The 21,242-nt window shown below is 34.7% G+C and overlaps 1 protein-coding gene across 8 annotated transcripts in view; it reads right to left on the reverse strand.

The window, feature by feature from the left end:
- Positions 1-21,242, reverse strand: part of Cep152 (centrosomal protein 152) — a 78,280-nt gene that overhangs the window by 46,470 nt on the left and 10,568 nt on the right. For 7 of the 8 annotated variants that reach the window (XM_046461628.1, XM_058584787.1, XM_058584785.1 and 4 more), the window contains 10 exons: positions 20,559-20,662; positions 20,255-20,327; positions 19,895-20,155; positions 18,685-18,847; positions 15,634-15,774; positions 14,376-14,515; positions 11,203-11,403; positions 5,248-5,395; positions 3,523-3,614; positions 2,045-2,208 (listed from right to left, as the gene is read on the reverse strand). In XM_046461628.1, the coding sequence (XP_046317584.1) occupies positions 2,045-2,208; positions 3,523-3,614; positions 5,248-5,395; positions 11,203-11,403; positions 14,376-14,515; positions 15,634-15,774; positions 18,685-18,847; positions 19,895-20,155; positions 20,255-20,327; positions 20,559-20,662 (1,487 nt within the window). Of the gene's footprint in view, positions 1-2,044; positions 2,209-3,522; positions 3,615-5,247; positions 5,396-11,202; positions 11,404-14,375; positions 14,516-15,633; positions 15,775-18,684; positions 18,848-19,894; positions 20,156-20,254; positions 20,347-20,558; positions 20,663-21,242 lie in introns of those variants that run through there. The other variant, XM_058584786.1, reaches the window with a different exon arrangement.

Here is a 21,242-nt window from a genome sequence, read left to right on the forward strand (position 1 = left end):
CATATTACATGAGGTTCTTATATTCATTATCTACCTTAATATTCACTTTAACTTCCAAAGGATATCAAGCTTGATAAGCACACACTCAGAAAAAGGTATTATTACCAGTTTTATGCCTAGGATCATAAAGCTGGTAATAAATGGCAAAACTATGGTTCAAAACAGTCTGGATCTAAAGTCCATGCTCTTTCACTAGCCCCTTAGAATTAATCTGGCACTGATAGGTAATGAGGCATTCAAGGCAGTGAGTTTTCCAGACAACTATATTTAACTTCACATTTTTATGTAAATCTGTCTTAAAACTATGAAGCACACTCCTCTTCTGTTTTAACAAACAAATCAAAGTGGAAGCCTTTCTTCAACATGGGACCATTATTGTGGACATTCTGATGTGGATAGAACCTGTGTGGATAATGTGTGAGGCTATATGCCCTGATGGTCAGCAAATCCAGCCTCTTGGGTTTCCTTATTTCTCTTCTTGCTAAGTCTGAGCTGCCTAGCTCAGGAACTGACAGAACTTCTCTGCCCCCAGCCCCTGCCCCAGCTACACACTGTAGTCAGGAAATCAGATAATTTATCTGAATAAATCTAAGTCAATATGGCCCTGAGAAACAAGCTTGAAGGTGGCTCCTAATATATACATTGCATAATCTAGTTCCGCTATTTTCTTGTTTCCTTACAGATTGTAGCTGTGTTCTATACACACAAGAGTTCCTGAAGTCAGGCTTCCAGATAAGTGGAGGCATATTAAAATAATATTTTTCACAATTCACCTGATCGCTTTAGATTTCATTTTGCTGAACTGCATCTTACCATTCTAAAAAAACGGAAATTGCCATATTAAAATATACAAACTCTAAAAAAACTAATGAGCAAATTCTTCAAGAGATTTGTTTGTATTTACTTGCAAAATATCTGAAACACATATCTGAGACATGAATTAAATGGTCTCACTGAAAAATAATATTATCATGATGGTAAACTCAGTCTTAAACTATAAACCAGAAAGTGGTGATGAGAGACAACTGTATTCAAGAAAAGCTTTCCTTAGCTTAAATGCAACCTCTTCCCAACACCTCATATCTCATCCCTAACCTAACCAATAGAGGGAATGGATAAGTACCCCCAATCCCATGCATGGACACATAGCACTTAGTTGCTTATGGGTATGTCACCTTCTTCCTGAACACATAAAATGTGTTTCTAACTCATTTTTTGCCTCTATTCCCGAAGCCTTACATAGCACCTTCCATGTAGCAAGTGTCTCAACAGTGTGAATGAATAAAAGTCTCATTCATTCATCCTGTAAATGTCTAATGCTTCCTCTTCTACCACCACCACCCCTCTCCCATCCCTTCCTGGAAAAAAGACAAAGTACTGCATTCTGTGAGATTGCTAAAAGTATCTGTATAAAGCAGTAGTAGAAGACAAACTCCCTACAAGTAAATGGCAGAAGGATCAGCAGAGTAGAGGGAAGAGAGTGGGAGATGGGGAGGTGGGGTAAAGGTACTAGGGACTGAATTAGAACAAAACATATTCCATGCTTTTATAATTATGTCAGAATAGATTATTCAGCTGTCATGTATTATTAAAAAGAACCTATTTTTAAAAAAGAATCCCTATTTTAAGAGTAAGGTCACAGTGAGGTTCCAAGGGAAAAAAAAAGCAGTGCTTCTTTTATCATATACCATTAACAAATGTAAGGTTATCCACTTTCAACACACAGGGTTAATATATAAAAATAATATGCCCTCACACTAATAGTTAAAACAGATAATCTCAGCTTTAGAATTTACTCTGTGTCCTTTAACTACATTAGTCACTTTTTACCTTTTTGAAAGTGATATGTTTGAGTGTTGAAGACACTACAGTACCAATACATTAAGTTTGTTCATCTCGATTTCAGACTACACATAAAACATACCGTTCCATATTCAGAACCCCTATTCATCTCATCGTTTCTTGCCTGCTGCCACTTGTTTACCATGCAATACCAACTTTATTAACGTAAGTTCTACAGTAAACTAAAACATTCTCTCAATACCTGTTAACTTTGGATTTTTTCCAGTTGACTTTTTTAATACCCAAATCCACATATGATTCAGTGAGTTCTATATTTAATTCTCCTTCTGAGTCATTTGGAGGTATTCCTAGTTTTGCAGCAGATTCATAGAGAGAAATTTCATCTTTTAGTTCTGTTAATTCCTCCTGCAACACAAAATTATTGAAAATAATTTTTTTGTAATAGATCTTGATTTTTATTAAGTGCTTAACATTGTCTGATTAAATTACCCTTTAAAAAAATTTTTAATTGATTTTTTAAAAATAAATAACAGCAGAATGCATTACAATTCTTATTACACATATATAGCACAATTTTTCATATCTCTAGTTGTATATCATAGTGGGGTAGGGAGGGGGAGCATGTGAGGAATAGTCGAACTTTAGATAGGGCAGAGGGAAGGGAGGGGACAGGGGGTTAGCAAGGATGGTGGAATGTGATGGACATCATTATCCAAAGTACATGTATGAAGACACAAATTGGTGAAAATAATTTCTATTATTTTCCTATAATCAGCCATTATATCTGTATCAAAATTTATTTTAAGGATCAAAAGAAGGCAGAAAAACTTCTTCAAGTACATTATTACCATGCATTATAATTAAGACATATATATATAAGGTTTTTAAGAAAACTGAATGAATACATAAACGAATGAATGAGAAAACATTCGTCTTATTTCTCTAGGACGTCTCTTGCTAACATTTTGTCCTACATGAAAAGCATCTCTTGAGCTGAGATGCTGATGGCAGTGTCTCCGGCTTACTAGAGCAGAGGACAAAGTAGGTGGGTTGCCAAGAACCTATTATACTTTCACCTGCCAGTGGCAAAAAAGCAAAATACTTCTTTCAGTGGAGGTAACACTGGAACTCCTCTCCAGTGTTTCTTGTCTGTTCAGTGGAAAATGTGAGTAGTACTTAAGGAGGATGTGAAAAAAACTGCAGTCAAATTAAGAATTCCCCACACTTAACTGGGCATGGTGATATATGCCTGTAATCCTAACAGCTCAGAAGGCTGAGGCAGGAGGACTGCAAGTTAAAAGCCAGCCTTAGCAATTTAGGGAGGCCCTAAGGAACTTAGAAAGAATCTGTCTCAAAATTTAAAAAAACTAAAAAAGAGCTGGAGATGTAGGACAGTAGTACCTACTGGTACCAAAAAAAAAAAAAAAAAGAAAGAAATTTCCCATACTTGTACCTAAACTTTTCTCTGGAATACACCTCCAGATATAAGGAGGCATGAAGGAGGACATATGAAGGAGATGGCAGGGCCCTGGCTCTGCAGTAAGACAGACCTGGGCTTGGAGACCAAATGGTGTGGGTAAGACTATGAACAGCTTCTATAGGCTGGCAAGAAAAGGGTCCAGCCACCTCTATCACAGAGTAATCTAAACTTCAAAAAGGTGATGTAATCACTGCCTAATGCAGCTACCCAGAAAGTCTCTTCCAAGCTGCAATACTCACTTGCAAAGCCTTGTTCATGTTCTCGCTTATAGTGTGTGCCTTTTGTGCTTGCTGCAGCTGGAGCCGTAGCTGAGCCACTTCCTGTATTGAGCCTGCAGAGGAAAAAAATCACAGGATATGCTAAATGAAAGGGAGAAAAGTACGTGTGGTCCAAAGAACTTGAATCCACTGTGCTATGGAAGGTGCAGTTCTGTTTTATTACCCTCAAGGAATAGGGACCTTGGCAGACTTTGCAAAGATCTCATATGGCCCCATATGTCCTTGGGGAGCCAAAGGTGTAGGTTACTGTGACCTTGTTATAAATCAAATCAGCCACATCTACAAACACTAGCACTCCAGAAGTCTTTTAACAGGAGTAAAACATTCTAAATCACAGAAAGAAAAAAAAAATCCCGTGGAATTCATTTCTATCCATTTCTACTATCCACTAAGAAAACTACATCTTCCTGCTTTTAGCTTTTTTCTAATTGTTTTTATTTCTACCACTTCCACCTCTATATGTGGAAAAAGTATATTAAGGTTGTGCTTCCTGAAACTTTAGCAAACTAATATGTTAAATGTACTAGGGGAGATACCCATTTAAAGAGATTTTATTGGGTTTCCTCAAAAGAAAATGACCATCTGGGAAATTACTAAGCAAAGTAATCATGGCGTATTATGCATTTAAAGGAAATCATACTGTGAAATCCTTTAATGGCCAGGAAAAGAGCTCACCAAGTAATGCCAAGTGAGAAAAATGGATACATAACTACACAGGAAGGGGGACCTAAAATCTGATCCAATTTTTTTCCCACCTAAATAAATATACATATGCATATACACAGTCAGTCCTTGACCTCAGTGCTTTCAAGCTGTGAGTAAACCAACCTTTTCCATATCATACCCAAAAGTCTCAAGTGCCCTTCATAGCCAAAGTAGGAATTTCAGATTTCATTTAATGAATAACCATTGACTTTTGTTCATAGTGTGAGCTGTTCACCAGAAAATGGGCTGTTTTGTCTGTATGCAGACAAATGGACAATTATTTTATTGCTTTACCCTAAAATAATTTTATAAGGAAAAAAACAAGGAATAAAACTATTGCTAGCATTAAAAGGACAGGAAGCCAATGTCTCAAACTTAATACCAAGAGACCATTCTAGAAATCTTAAGAACAACAAAAATGTTAACTCTCTGGCTTCAATGATCAGGTTAAGTGGCTATTCCATTGTGAGAGGAAAAAAACTGAAGAAGTTATTCAAAAGGACAGAACTATACATTATCATCAAATATTGGGTTTACAAAAAGCAAAATATAATGAGATTTTATAATTATTTTAGTTTTCAGAAACAGAATTCACTTTATATACTTTATTGTTGAATTGTACATATTAGGCTTTAGTATATTTTCAGAAATGTACTATAAACAGAAGCAGGGCATTACCTATGCATATGTATTCATTTATTTTGAAGGAATAATACATTCAAACATTAATAATTTTTATCCCTGAGTAGTAGGATTATTGGTTTTTCCATTCAATACACTTGTCAGCATTTTCAAAATTATCTAATAAAAATGATCTGTGCCTTTATACCTATATAACAATATTTTTTTAAAAAGAAATTTGTCACTGGTTGTCTTCTCTGTTGACATTTTCTGGGTTTTTATCAACCATGGTTCCTACTGTGTTCTCTCTAAACATTACACTGGGCTTCTGGGGAGATAGTAGCCCAACAAGGCACCCACCTGACTGCAACAACTGGGCACACTGCCCCTGACTCTCTTCCAGACTCTTCGTCAACCTATTAATGATCTCAGTTTTTTCTAATTTGGCAGCTTCTTGACTCCTTTCCAGTTGTTTCACGTGATCTTTCAAATGAGAACAAATATCTTCCTACATAGAAAAAGGGTTCAAGAAGTCATTTTAAGGATCAATTTTAAGAAATATTAGACTGAAATTTTGATACATTGTCAGATTTTAAATCAAATATATACTTATCACATTGCAGCATCACTTTTTGGGGGCTAAGTGCGCAAGACTGGGAGTCAAAAGAAAAAACTTGTATGATCTTAGGCTCAATATCTCAGTTGGCTTCTTTCGTAATTATGCTGATAAAGGTGATTCCTAAAATCCCCTTCTACTCCACATTCACAAAATCACAAAACAATGTATTCTAAAGTTAGATTTTATTTATGCCACAGGAAACGAATTACAATTCTTCTCTGCATTTTATGCTACCAGTTTAAGTATATGTATACATATTTAGGCAGACCAGTTTGAATCATGAAATTTGTATCCTAGGACAGTAAGGATACAGATAAACACATGGAAACACACTCTACTCTGAGCAGCCAAAAGCTCGCTCTGTTCAGGACAGCCAAAAATAATCTTTCCCTTCTCTGAACTTTTTAAAAACTTGATCTGTTTCTCTCTTATGCTTCTTTTTCTTCCTGTTATATGTCTTATTTCCTTAATTTTCTCCTTGAAGATGCCTCTACTGTGCCTTATATACAGTAGCTATTACAGTAAGCATTTAAAAACTGAATGACAATGAAAAACCAGAGAGGGTAAATGAGGGTGAGTGTATGTGTATGGGGATGTATAAATAATACAGAATATATAAACAATACACTCAAATTTCTCCAAAAAGAAAATGTGCTTGGGAGTACAAGCCATGGAAATCCAAAACCCAGGTAGAAGAAATCATCACCTCATTAAAAAAATGGCTACCTTGGCTGAATTTCAGGCAAATGGCAGAACACCAAGAGACATCGGAATAGATATAGATAGTTGATTGAAATTCTTGAAAGAGAGAAAAAAAAAAAAACAAGTAGTTAAGAGAATATCAAGAAGGGGCTTTGAAGCAGAGAGAAGAGAATATCAAGAAGGGGCTTTGAAGCAGAGAGAAGGAAGGCCTTTGGTGCCAGATCCACAGAATAACCTAAAGCCCAAAAATGCTTTAAGAATACATAAGTACATCCCAAAAAGAAACTAACAGAAGTTTCCTAAACATAGGAAAAGGATTCTAAAAGCTCTCATTTTACTTTAAAAATTCATGTAAATTTTGTGTGCTATTTCATAATGTAGCTGTGTTTGCTTTAAAAATTTTCTACCAAATTTTTTAGTAAAATGAAGCTTCTAGAAACTTGTCCATGTTTATTCAGCACTGCAAACCTCTTGGCATACTGCTGCTGATTCCCAGGCCATGTTGAGAAGCACAGTTCTAAAGCTCCACCAGCTTAAAGAAAGGTAATATACCATCAAGGAGATAATCAAGAGATCTTAATATGATACTTCTACAAATGGGAGGAGGTAAAGTAAAGTTGGGAGGAGACAGTACAGGACATAATCACTATTAGGAAATAGTTCCCTCTCCCATTCTTTGTCATTACAGAAACTCCATGAGCTCTAAGGAAACCATTTCTTCCCATCTTTTCTCTTACACTAAAAAAAACTTAAGAGGAACTCAGTCAAAATAAAAAAGAATTGTACATGTTGTTTGTACATGTATACAATCTTTTCTACACAGAATGATATCTTAAGGAAAATATTAAATGATATTATTTTACAAGATACATATTTCTCAAAATATACTAGTTACAGACATTCAAAAAACCCCAACTCTCTTACAGAGTGTTATCCCTCCCATCACATGGAATTAGAGAATTCTGTCTTTCAAAATGATTAAATACCAATTCATGACTTAAAAACCAACAAACTTGATTAAGAAGAACGTCTTCATCTGATTAAAAAAAAAAAAAAAAAAACACTAAAACTAAACCTAACAGTGAAAACTTGAAGTTTTCCCACAAAGATCAGGAAAAAGGCAAGGATGACCCTCTGATCACTGCTTTTCAACATCATACTAGAAATTCTACTCAATGCAATAAAACAATAAAAGGAAATAAAAAGTACACAGATTGGGAAGGATGAAAAAAAATATTTACCCATAGACAATATGACCATCCTGGTACTAATAAGTGATTATAGCAAGTTTGTAGAATCCAAGGTTAATCCAAAAAAGTCAATTGTTTTTCTATATACCAATAATGAGCAAGTAGAACTTAAATTAAATATTTAAAACAATATCATTTATATTAGCATCCCCAAAACATGAAATACATATAAATCTAAAATATATAAAAGTTCTTTAAAACTACAACACTCTGGTGAAAGAAATCAATGAAGAACTAAATATATGAACAGTATTCCATGTTCATGAAAGAAATACCCAATATTGTCAGGATGTCACTTTTTTTCCAATTTTTACCTACAGATTCAACGCAAACCTAATCAAAATCCCAGCTAATTATTTTGTGGATACTAAAAAACTGAATAACACTAAAGTTTACATGGAAAATTCCATATATCACTCTCTAGTGCAAGATATTAATAATGGAACAGATTATGTATATGTGGGGAAATAGGGACTATGGGAAATGCTGTTATTTCCACTCAACTTTGGTATAAACCTAAAACTGCTCAAAAAAATTATATATGCACATACACATAATTTAACTTACATAAGCCTGTTTACAACTTATATGTTTAGTTGTTCAGGAAAAGGCTGTTGAATAGATGAGATAATAGGATTCATTTACAATTTAGTTGTTCATTCCCACTAAGAACAATATCTTTATGAAGCAAGAATTTTCAATCTTTTGCAAGAGAAGCATGGACCTCTTAGAAATTTTCTATCTTAAAAAGGTGATAGGTCTTTTCCACAAAATTGTGCACTCTCACCCCAATAGAAAATCTTACCCATCATTTCAGAGGATTCATAGACTCCCTGGAGCTTAGTCATGGACTGTCTTAGAAGGTTACAAACCTCTGTAACTAGCAAAACTTACTATGTGTGAACATCTACTCTTAACACTGTGTACATACAGTATACAGGAACAGTTATGCATGATTACATAAGAGCCATTCAATCTAGCTAGTGGAGTAAATCTAGCTATTTACTCAATTTCAACAAGGTAAATTATCCAGTACCTTACCACTATTTTCCAAGAGTTGTTTTATTTTTTATGTATACTGGAGAAAGAGTTAGATGAAAGGGAATATTTTATATCTCTTTGGTAAATTTGTTAAAAAAAAAAAGAAGGGCAAAATGTAGTATGTATGGATAGTTATCAGTTATGTAAGAAATTCTAAATTAACTCTGTAGAGAACATACTCATGCATTTTTCTAATTTCAAGACATCTCTGCCGGGTTTCTGTTCACGACTAAAAGGCTCAGGGGTTACTCTAGTTGAACTGGGCTAACTGGGGTGCGCAAAATAACCACACAAGAGACACAAATATCTTTTTCTTTGGGGTCGCTGTGACGGTTCCTCTGACCTTAAGGGTCCGAAGGAAGACAGAGAGAGAGAGAGAGCACTTGCTGATCCCTTTTATTGAGGAGAAGCTATTCAAATGAGGCAAGGGATCAGGTTTCAGGGGGCTGAGTCTATCTTCATGATGTCCACTGTCAGCAGGTTGACTGACATCTGGGTAGGCCACACCCAAAGGCACAGTAAGAGAGGGGGACACACACAAGGCACTTCCATGGAAGATTCTATCCTAAACAGGGCAAGGGGTTATATTACAAAGAAACAGGTGAACATAGCTCTACCCATGGGGCAGTAAGGAAAACTAGCCTGGGCAGGAAGACACAAGTCACTGGAACCCTAGAAGAGCAGGACAGTCTAGCAGGATGGGTGCCTGATGCCACATCGCCCAGCAGGGGAGTTAACCCAGCCTTATACGAGGTTGGTCTCCCACACATCTCCCTGGCTCCTGGTTGATTTTATAGCACTTACCTAATCAGGAATCTCAATTTGGATTCTGAGATAATAAGTACTGCTAACCCAATAGATAACAATTTGACAGCACAGAAAGGATACCATAAAAACATTCCCAGAAACAACCAACCATAGCCCCTTTGGAATCATCACCTTGTTAAGCAAATGTGCAATTATATGTTAATTCTAACACCAGTGACATGCTCTGTTAAAAAATAATACCAGTCATGAAGGGTAACAGTGGGAAAGACCTTAATCAACACCTTTTGGAGTCTGAAAGCCTACTCAAAAGAGAATGAAGACTTTTTCCTGTCAGCTAGTTGAAGGTTAAGGAAGAGAGTGGATGATGAAAATAAAGAATGTAGTAGTACAGGGCAGAACGTACTATAAATTCCTTCTAGCCTGTCCCCAATGTAACTATGTCAAAGTCAACAGAGAACATAGAGCTTCAAATAACCTAACATGGAAGAGACACCACACTCCACTCTTCTCCTAACATCTATCAATGACCATTTTCACTTTAATTCTACTACACTACATTGGGCCAAAATTAATAAATAATTAAATAGATGGCAGTTTTTAAATAAAATTAATAAATATCCAATTATATTTGTTTAAATAGTCTATGAAATAGACTTTTCAATAATTTGGCACAGTCTTCATCTTTCTCCACTCCTGTATATCCTCCATATAATCAAATTCATAATATCTTTCTATATAAAATAAAAACATAATTGGTAAAACAAATCTAGCAAGAACTCATAGTTACACATAAAACTGTATATAAACAATTAGTACTACCAATAATGTAGTCTTATATATAACCATTGAAAAGCATGGGAAAGTTAGAGTCCTATATAAATCAGAAATAACCCAAATCAGGAATCATTTTAGGTATGATGCTTCCATACTCCTGCAAGTTTGTTTCTTCTCCTCTTCCCTTGGGTTAAATTAATTCTGAAATTGCATTAGGATAAATGCATTCTGAAATTTTATTCAAATGATTAATAAACATTTTGGAGTACAAGTAAACCCGCCACCTAACTCACCTCAGCCTATAATATTTTATTCCTTTTTGAGCAAAAATAATAAATAATCCCTGTGAAATAAGCTCAAGCTTCAAATATCCATGGAGTTTAGATGAGATTTTCTTCTCTATTTTATACATTACACTACAGGTTGAGTATCCCTTACCTGAAATGTTTCAATTCTGGAATATCTGCATATATGTAATCGGGTATTTGTGCACGTGGTACAAGTCTAAATATGAAATTCACTTACATTTCTTATACACTTACACACAGCCTGAAGGGAATTTTAAGGATATTTTAGTGCATATGCATTTTGACTGCAACCTATTACATGAGGTTAGGTTGGAACTTTCCACTTGAGCTGTCACGTCAACTATATGGAACATTCTGGAATTCAGATTTTCAGGTTAGAATTGCTCAAACTGTATTCTCAAAATTAACTCTACTCCCAAGGACCATTTCTCAACACTCTACTGACTCTATCAAAGTGTTGACCATTTCTCAACACTCTATCAAATGCTGAGAGACCCTGGTTAAGCTCTAAGGACAAACTCTCAGGTTCTGGCCAGCCTCCAGCACTCATTTCTTTCATGCTGGACTTATTCTAGGGCAATGTGATGAACACACATAAATACTCTACAGATAAAAGACTAGTAAAATGAAAATTGAGAAAGTACTAACCAATTCTATAGGAAGAAGGGTTTCCAAAAGTATTCTTCCAGGATCTATTCATAGATTGAAACATCATTAACTTTTAAGTTTCATTTACAATCAAACACCTACTGCAAACATCCAAGATTTCTATATGAGTACTGCAAAATATCAGTTATAAAACATAACCAACTTTACTTGTTGATAGTAGTTGGTCATCTGAAATCATCCCAACCTGTTCTTTAAGTGCAGCAACTGTAGAATCCAACTTCTTTTGTAAGGATGACACTTGCTCTTCATACTTCTTTGTAAGGCCCATAACAATGCTCTCATGCTGCTCTCTAGCTCGTTGAAGCGACTCAGAATGATGAAGCTCTGCCAGTTGCTCCTGCAAGCTTTCCAGAGCCATTTCAGTTGTTCTGGACTTCTTGATCATCTAGTAAATACACATAGGATATCCATGGTGAGAGTACTTAACCCTGTGAGCCCTATTTAAAACTCAATCAGGCTTTAATAAGAGTGGAGAAGAAGGGGTCTCCCACATCAAGGTCTTAGCTCTATAAAACTTTCCTAGCTGCTGCCCAAGGGGCCTGCAGTTGTTGAAAACAATATTCATTGAAAAAATAGACTTTGCATTTACCTGAGAAGAAAGAAAGGATTTTGCACAGCATGATAGCAATACGGGTAACTTACAGGCAAGGAACCTGCTGCTAGTGAACTGGTGCTATTAGTACGTGCATTGATCTGTGAGCAAAGTATGGGGCAACCCAATAGAGTTGGGTTAGGTCAAAGAAAAATTATAACCATTCCTTAAAAGACTGCTAAAATTTGCCAAAACAAAGTTTTATTTTGGGTTTTTTGAGGCAGGATCTCACTATGTTGCCTAGGCTGGATTTGAACTCCTTGGCTGAAGTCATCCCGCCTCAGCCTCCAAAGTAGCTGGCCTTATAGGTGTGTGCCGTCATGCCCCATTAAAAACACTTTTGAAAGTATAGCTAGTACTGTAAGTAAAACAATGTCCCCAAAGGGGTTTCCTAATCCCCCAAATCTATGAATATGTTATGTTATAGAACAGGAGAAAACTAAAGTTGCAGATGGAATTATGTTACTAATCAGATAACCTTAAAATAAGGAGATTATTTTGGTTTATCCATATGGGCCCCATGTAACCACTGAGTCATAAATAGTGGAAAAATCAGAACCAGGAAGATTCCACCAGATGCTGCTGGTTCTGAAGATGGAAATGGGCCACAAGGCAAGGAATGCAGGTGAACTCTAAAAACTGGAAAAATGCAAGAAAGTGGACTCTCCCTAGGGCCTCCAGAAAAGCAATGCTGCCCTGCTGACACCTGGATTTTAGCCCAATAAGATCTTTATCAGATCTTTATCAGATCTTTATCCAGATCTGTGAGGTAAATTTGTATTATTTGAAGACACTGAATTTGTGGTAATCTGTTACAAAAGTAATAGGAACTATATACAGTTGGTGACTCTGTTGCCTTTTAGTTTTCATTTATGATATTCTATTTTTAAATAAAATATCATAATATTCTATTAGCAATTTCTAACTTATAAAAGATTACAATGTTATAATCTTTTACAATATAAAAAATTAACTTCTCAAAGTTTGTCAGTTTTCAAAAAGTTAAAAATAATCCATATTATGCATGAAAATCTCATGCTTTACTCTAGAAATTACCTATTTATTCCAATACTGCTTTCCTTGCTAAGACATTGATCCATTTGCTTAGGATTTAAATGGAGCAAATTATGTTATATGTATCATGAATATGTCAAAATAAACCCCATGATTATGTAAAACTATAATACACTAAAAAAAAAACACTATTAAAAGGTGAATCTAGTTGGGTGCAGTGGTGCAAGCCTGTAATCACAGCAGCTCAGGAGAATGTGGCAGGAGGATCACAAGTTTAAAGATAGCCTCAGCAAAAGCAAGGTGCTAAGCAACTCAGTAAGACCCTGTCTCTAAATAAAATACAAAATAAGGCTGGAGATGTGGCTCAGTGGTCGAGTCCCCAAGTTCAATCCACTATCCAAAAAAAGGCAAATCTAAAGAACAGCTCCCCAAATGTTTAAGAAGCAGCAGTCATCACCTGCCTCATCCCCCACCCCACCAAGCCAAAAAAAGATACCTTCTCTAGATAAGGATAAGAAACGAGTTGTAGCTCAGTGGTAGAGTGCTTGCCTTGCATGTGGAGGGCACTGGGTTCGATCCTCAGCACCACACAAAAAATAAAATAAAGGCATTGTATCCATCTACAACTAAAAAAAATAAATAAAATAAAATAAAAATTAAAAAAAGGAAAGAAACTATTGGAGTCAGAAAATTTAGGTTCTGATGCTCAGTCAATACGTGGCTTTATAAACTTGGGCCCTCTCCAAAACTTGGTGAACTCATTTATAAAATGATAAACTACAATGCCTTGCTAATCAAAATATCAACAAGATTTCTTTTTTCAAAACATAAAAAGTTTATTTGCAAGATCTAGACAAGAAAATGTAAACAAAACGCAAAATTTTTTACTACCTTAATTACCAATTTCAAAGCATACCATAAAGTTACAGTTATAATAGTATCGGAGCCTGAATAAAGAAATATATAAGAAAACTGGATCAACTTTGAACAACTACATTCACTCAACATATACCAACCACCAAACTACATGCCAGTTGCTGGCCTAGATCATGGGTCTACAAAGATGAGGGCGGCCCAATGATGCCTTCAAGGTGTTCTTGATCTATTATAATAGATGTGATGGTTTGAGGAAGGAAGCAGGGGAGACTTAGAGAAAACCTGTTTTCAGGGATTTGTTAATCAAATAGTGTGCTGTAGAAAAGGCACACCAGAGGCAAATGATACACATGAGTTTAGAAAGACAACAAATTGTGAAGTCTGAAGAGATTAAGAGCAGAGTCAAGGATCAGAGAGTCATCCTGATTACTGTATTTTGTCCCACAGGTAAATTGGGGTCACTGAAAGCCTTTATATAAGGGAATAACAAAATCAAAACTGTATTCTAGAAAGATTACTCAGATGGTCATAAGAGAATATGTGGAAGGGTAAAGACTAGGGACCAGGTTAAGAGACTTTAGCAATAAGAAGGTAAAATTCTGAATGGACAGAGAAGAGGGGGTATCAGCAGAACTTAATGGCTAAATGGAGAAAAGGGAAGAGAGGAGCTGGTCTTCTGGACACATGTGTAGGTGGCCAGGAGAATGGCAGCACCCCTCCTCCAAGGTCAGACAAGAAGCAAGCTTATGGTGGAGGAAGGTAAAATGCTCTTCTAAATTTATTTCTACTCTACCAAAAGTTTTGTTTAGTGACTAAACTCTTCACTTAATAACTTTTTGCTTTTCTTTTACCATAAATAAAGTTAAAATAGGTACCTTTTCTTCATTGACTTTTAATGCTTGTATTTGAGCCTCTTGAGCTTTTATTTGTGCTTCAAGCTGTATCTCCCTTTCTTTTCCATTCTGAAAGAGTTTCTGTGATTCTCGAAGACTGAGAGTCAAGCCATCCTTTTCATCTAGAGCATTAAAAATGTTTATAAAAATGTTAGTGTAGAGGGGCCCTGATTATCCTAATACTTATCAGATTTACATAAATACTTTTGAACAAATTCAATTCAGACATATGAACTTTAGTTGACTTAAAGAAAATAAGAAAAATGACTAAAATTTAAAAAAAAATAGTTGAGTGACACCAAAAATATTTCAGAGAACCAGAAATGCTGCCTTTAACATTTTATTATATCCTCTTTGGACCAAAAGAATCTCCTAATAATTTCAGCATTTTTTTTTAACCTGAGAAGCTACATAGATGTGACAAACCCCTTTTTTAAGCAAAAAAGATATCTGAAGACTACCTGCCCCCTACACATACTTGAAATAACTCTTTCATTCACCTAATCTTAAATTCTTTGCAGTAACAGTTCACAAGTTTCTCTCTCAAAATAAATTTTATGAGCATACAGAAAAAGAGGTTTTCATCATCAATTAAATTTGAAATGAGCTGGAGTTCAGTCACAAAATTATTCTGCCAATGAAAGTTCAGCATTAACCAAAACTACAAACAACATGAAGAGTAACCAATTATCGTCTGAATCTGAATTCCCTTTATGTGATTACACCAGAAATGGCACCGTTTCCTCTGTGGCACACCAAAAACATTTCAGGATTTCAGACTCCTACTTGGCTTAAAATGTTTATGCTAATCTATAGGTTCAGAAAATACTGCACTGCAAACTAAACAGTCACTCTGGGAATTGGCATACTTAATGACATAAGAAGTCAACAGCTTTTTTACGGCAGAATGCCATCAGCATAGTTAAATCACATTCATTGATTCTAACAGCTTAAGAGAAAAGAGGAGGGGGAATAAAATAAAGGAAAAGAAGAAAATGGGGGGAAAAAATGAGCACTCCAAAATAATATACTTGAAGTGAAGTAATCCAAGAAAAGGGCTCAGAAGTCCTGGAGTTTTGTCTTGCTCTATTTCACTGTAAGTCCTCAAACCAAGTAATTTGAGGTGATTGGAAATAATTAAAAAAAAAACAGAAGAAGAAATAAACTGAGCATATTGGAAACAAGATGTTTAGCTCTAGTGTAATTCATAAACATTGGCACGCAGCAATTGGTATCTTACCTTTAATTATCATAAGCTGGTGATTCAGATAACGAATTTGACGTTCACTTTCATTTAATTTTTCAGCTAAGTTGTCCAGTTGTCTCCCTTTTGCTTTATTAAGAACCTGAAGCTGAATAATCTGTATGTTTTCTGCAGAATCTGCAGAATTAAAGACAATTTGTTAGATAAAAACAAACCAAGATATAAATGTATGGTCATTTAGGGCCATGTTTTTTAAGCTGTGCAGATATCTCTGAGAGTATTGTGAAAACAGTGTAGTGGACTATGACTCATATTTTTAAAAATTAAGATAGAACAACTATAATATATCAGAGTACCTCATGTAGTTAAGAATAACTTTCCTTTTTTAACATTTATTTTTTTATTTGTAGGTGGACACAATACCTTTATTTTATTTTTATGTGGTGCTGAGGATCAAACCCAGTGCCTCACATATTCTAGGCAAGCACTCTACCTCTGAGCCACAACTCCAGCCCCTGTGAAACTTTTTCATTTACATATACTTACTTACATTGATTTATATTGTGGACCATATCACAATGTAAAAAAATGTACTTCTTACTATGTGTCACTGCCACAAAAATGTGAAATTTACTGGTTTAGGGTATTACCCTGAATTGACCAGTTTGGTCAATTAAAAATCACTGCATATAACAACAACAGAATAGAGTAATATGCTTTCATAAAATTAAAAACAAAATAAGTATATCATTTTCTATTAAAATAATTTTTTAAAAAACCTGTTAGATATCCCTCTCAAAATAGTGTTTCTTTGGCAGGAGTGCTAAATATATTGTCTTTATATATATAAATTAGTAAATAACTGCTCTATTAGTTAACTAAGAATAGACTAATAAAGAACTTACAAATCTTTCAGAATCAAAGTCATCTTAAAGAACACTTAAAAAGATTAGGAAAAAAAATGAAAATAATAACTGGTAAGAGAAGGCTAATGCTTCGATTATGTAACAATAAATATTTCACATTTTCTACTAGGCTAATGTTTCTGTAATCAGTAATAGGAAATTTTACTTACTAATTTAGGAAGTTTTAGTTACTAACAAGATAACTCAGTCCCCTTTTTAAAAAGAGACGCTGTTAAATCCAAAAAACAAAGACTGAAAACTTTGTTCCAAGTCACAGTCCTCAGGCCTTATAGCAAGACTGGCTCAAAAAAAAAAAAGTCTGCAAACTCCACCTCTCCAAACTCATATTTTTTTTAAAACTGATGTTGCTATAAGAAGCTGTAATTACCAAAGTTAATTCTTCCATTAAGTTATTTTATTTTAATTTCTAACTTATTCTTTTGTTTTTAATATTTGCTTTTTAGTTGTAGTTTATTTTTATTTATTTCTTTATTTTTATTTATTTTTACGTGGTGCTGAGGATCAAACCCAGGGCCTTGCACATGCTAGGCAAGCGCTCTACCGCTAAGCCACAACCCCAGCTCCCATTAAGTTATTTAATTAACTTCCAAATATCAAATTTAGGCAAATATGTAATCAATTTAAAAAAATGTAGATAGATAAGAAAGGTGTTGAAAGATTATGCATGCAGAAAGACCAGGAGACACAGAAACACCAGGCCACTGCTATGATGCCTGTTATTCAGCCTAAAGCCAATTGTGCCAAATACACTTCCTCATCCCACAGAAACATATGAACAAAGAAAGGACACACATATTTGCTGATGACCCCTTCAAGAGAAAGTGAATTCTGGGCCCCTCCCTACCTTTTAGGTATCATCCCATGGTATATATTCCAGCATATGCTGGAAGCAATACTACGAAATCACAACATATATCCAGTTTTCTCGGGGTAGCCCAGGTAACCCAGAGTATCCAGAATGACCTTTCCACCATTAATTAAAGGGGGGGAAAAAAAAAAAAAAAACTTGTAGTCACACTCTAGAATCACATTGGCTCTGCAACACACACAATAATTAGAAGTAATTTACTATGCCACTGAGCATGACAATAAAAGCTAGATGTACAATTCAGGATAGTCGCTGTTCAAGTTTTGATATTTATGATACCAGTATTTCATCTTAAAATTCTCTAGTAGCTATAAGCTCTTTTCTTATTGTCATATTGATGTACACACTGTACAAAAAACATTGGAGGCAACTATCACATGACTAAATCTGAGACCTATGTCAAATTCTGAACATAAAGTAATATATATATGAGAGTTGCCTAATTGTTACACAAAAATTGTAAGACTCAAAAAAAAAGGTAATAATGGCTGATTTGTCAAATTATATTTCTATGTAATAAAAAATCTGAGGTTGATGAGAAAATTGTCTTTTTTCCAAAGTAGAGTCCAGTAAGAAATATATGAAGCTTATAAAAAGTTCTTAACAATCTAGAATGACTAAAATATTGTTAAAATTTTTTCTTTTTTTCAGGCACAGTGTCCACGCCTATAATACCAGAGGCTCAGGAGGTTGAGCCAGGGCAATCACAAGTTCAAAGGCAGCCTCAGCAACTTAGCAAGGGCCTAAACAACTTAGGGAGACCAAAAAAAAAAAAAAAAAAATATATATATATATATATATATATGTATGTATATATATATATATATATATATATATATATATATATATAAAAAGAGGTTAGGGATGTGGCTCAGAGGTTAAGCACCCTGGGTTCAATCCCCAATACAAAATTTAAAACATATCTATATTTTTCTTTCTTTTAACTTTTTAATTATGTAAAATTTCAAAAATATGAGAGTAGAAAGAATAGCACAATGAACCCACATACGCCCATTTCCCAGGAACAGTCAACAATTATGAATTCATGGCAAGTTTTGCTTCATCTATACTCCTACCCAACACATTGTTCTGAAGTAAGTTCTAGACTTTCTATCAGTTTATTCACAAATACTTCAGTATAGAGCTTTATAAATACTCTTTGAAATATCAACCACAGAAGTTCTATTGTCATGCTTAAAAAAATAATAATTCTTGAATATGCTCAGATATCTACTCAGTGTTCAAAACTTCCCAATTATGTTATTTAGAAATAACTATAAATGTAATACCTACTTTCACTAGCTCCTAGGAATTGTTGTTGCAGGCCTTCAAGTGTGTCACTTCCTGCTATTTCCTGGACTGGTAAGTTATCTTGGACAGAAGATTGATAAGGTTTATATTTCACTTTATATGGCGCCAAAGCTTGACAACTGGGACCTTGTGATGAACCAAATTGCTATTATAAGATGACAAATGAAATGAACAATTAGGATTTGGCCTTCTCTTCCAAAATTCTCTTAATTAGACACCTTAATTTTATGCTATAGAAGCTAATTGTGGTATCATTATGAATTTTTTTACAGACATCTCTGCTCAAAAACAGTGCTTATTGTTATTGAATACTTCATTGTACTTTTGAACACATAATTTTGTAAATAAAACTCAAATCCCAATGAAATTATACACAAATATTTTATTACAAATGATTTAGATGATTTCAACATCTAGGGAATATAAAAATGCACCTAATAACAAGAACATGTGATACAATGCCTTACACATAATAAATATTCAATAGTTACAGAATGAGTAACATTGTCCAGAAACAGAATTGAGAAAAAATAGCCACCTTAATTGGACCAAAAAAATCATCCTGTCATTGAGAGACACAGAATAGCAATTGGCAAAGTGAGGCATTTGTTGTCATTGGAAAATTCTATGAAGCAAAGCAACTAACTGTATATCCTGAGGTCTTACTTCATTAAACTTGCTCACAGTAAAAACAAAGTGTGTTAATTCATCCTGTCTACTACTATAACACCACACAAAACAGGCATTAGCTTTGAAGTGTTTGACTTAAAATTTGTTATAAGAGTAGCAAGCAAGAAAATTGAGGAAACCAAATGCTGTAATCTATAAAATTACTGCTTTAAACCCTATTATCAAGACACCTAAACATAACTTTTAACTGAAGCACACTGAAATAGCAGAGCCAGAAGCAGCAGTGAAGGACAGTTATTTCTATAGCATACTTCACTTTTAATGTTTAAATAACTGTTTCCAAAAAGCTTCTATTTTAAACTTTTGATTTAAGATCATAATTACATTTGATTGTAAACAGAAGATAGCATGACTAATTCAGCTGAATATTTGTACCCTCAGAAATTCTTGTAGTTAAAATAAATCATCTTACCATCGCATTTACATGCATTTCTTAAACACATGCATACATCATGCAAATGCATGTACACACAAATTCTTAAAAGTCAAATTCTTACAATACCTGAAAATGGTTCCTCTGAGGATCAGAAAATTTAACTACACTGGTTGGTTGGTTATTAAATTCCTGCTTCTGACCACTGGTATAAGGCCTGAAGTTTTCAGGAAGGCAATACAAATCAGTCTGTTCATTTTTGCTTGGAGGACTATAGCCACTCCCACCTTCATCTCCATCTTCTTTGGGATGGTACTCAGGATGTCGGTCTTCAGTTTTATTTTGATTCTCTTCCCAGCCATTGCCACTTTTTTCTCCAATATATAAGCCCTGAATTTCATTATAGTGCTATTAGATGACAGAGTAAAATAAAAGCACTAAAATCTATTCCCACCGTCATTCACAGTCATGATCACACCAGATACTTACATTTATACTTTGAGATTTGGGCAGAATTTGATGCTTGTTCCAGTTCATCTCCAATTGCTCAGAAGGATGCAGTCTTGAGAAAAATCAATACTCTAGATTTAAAGCCTATCATTTATTTAGATATAAACACAGAGAACCCAAAGATTCTTATATTTGTTTTTTCCCCTTCAATTTTTACTTAATTTAAGAATTAAGTCAACAATTTTTACAATTGCTTACATTATTATTACCAGCAAGAACCAAAAAAAAAAAAAATACATAAAATGCAACATGCAAGGAAAATCTCGTGATTTTAGGTCCTTACTCTTCCTCTGTGCCGTCCATACTACAGTCTGAGAAGTGAAGTTCAGAGGAGGAGAGCTCATCATCCAGCATATCATGAGGAAGGTCGGTGAGTAATTGCTGCAACTGAGTCAGAAAAGTCCACATCAGTATCACTGACTAAACCCAAGATGCCAACCAAAGCTGCCTTGGAACAGCAAGTGACAAGCCATGGAAGTTTAATTCTTCCATTTAACTAATTTCTTAAATTCCACATGAATTATGTTCATCATCTCACTTAAGGAAAAAGGAATGCATAATATCAGGATTTATGTTAGAAGGCTTTACTTTTTTCTACAAAGGTCTTAGATTTAAAAACACACACATTACAGCAGAATTGAAAAACTTTTTTATAGTAGTATAGCAAGTCATAAAAATGGTACAATCATTATATTATGTTGTCAAAGGGAAGACTTGCATTGCAGAGTCCTGTTTTGCCCCTTATTAGACCTTGGGGACTTGATAATCAGACATCCCACAGGGAATCTGAGTTGCCAGATGCACTTTGCCTAGGTGGTAAGAATAGCAGGCAGCAGCAGGTGGCCTAAAAGTCCATAAGCTCCCACAATGTGAGAGAAACCCTGTTGGGAGTAATTAATTAGTAGTCAGTTATATAATTCCAGTAATGAAAAGATATACAATACTCTGGACTATAATAAGACATTTG

This window comes from Marmota monax, unplaced genomic scaffold (genome assembly GCF_021218885.2).
Source record: "Marmota monax isolate L192 unplaced genomic scaffold, Marmota_monax_Labrador192_F-V1.1 WCK01_AAM20220418_F8-fsc00001, whole genome shotgun sequence".
Lineage (NCBI taxonomy): Eukaryota > Metazoa > Chordata > Mammalia > Rodentia > Sciuridae > Marmota > Marmota monax.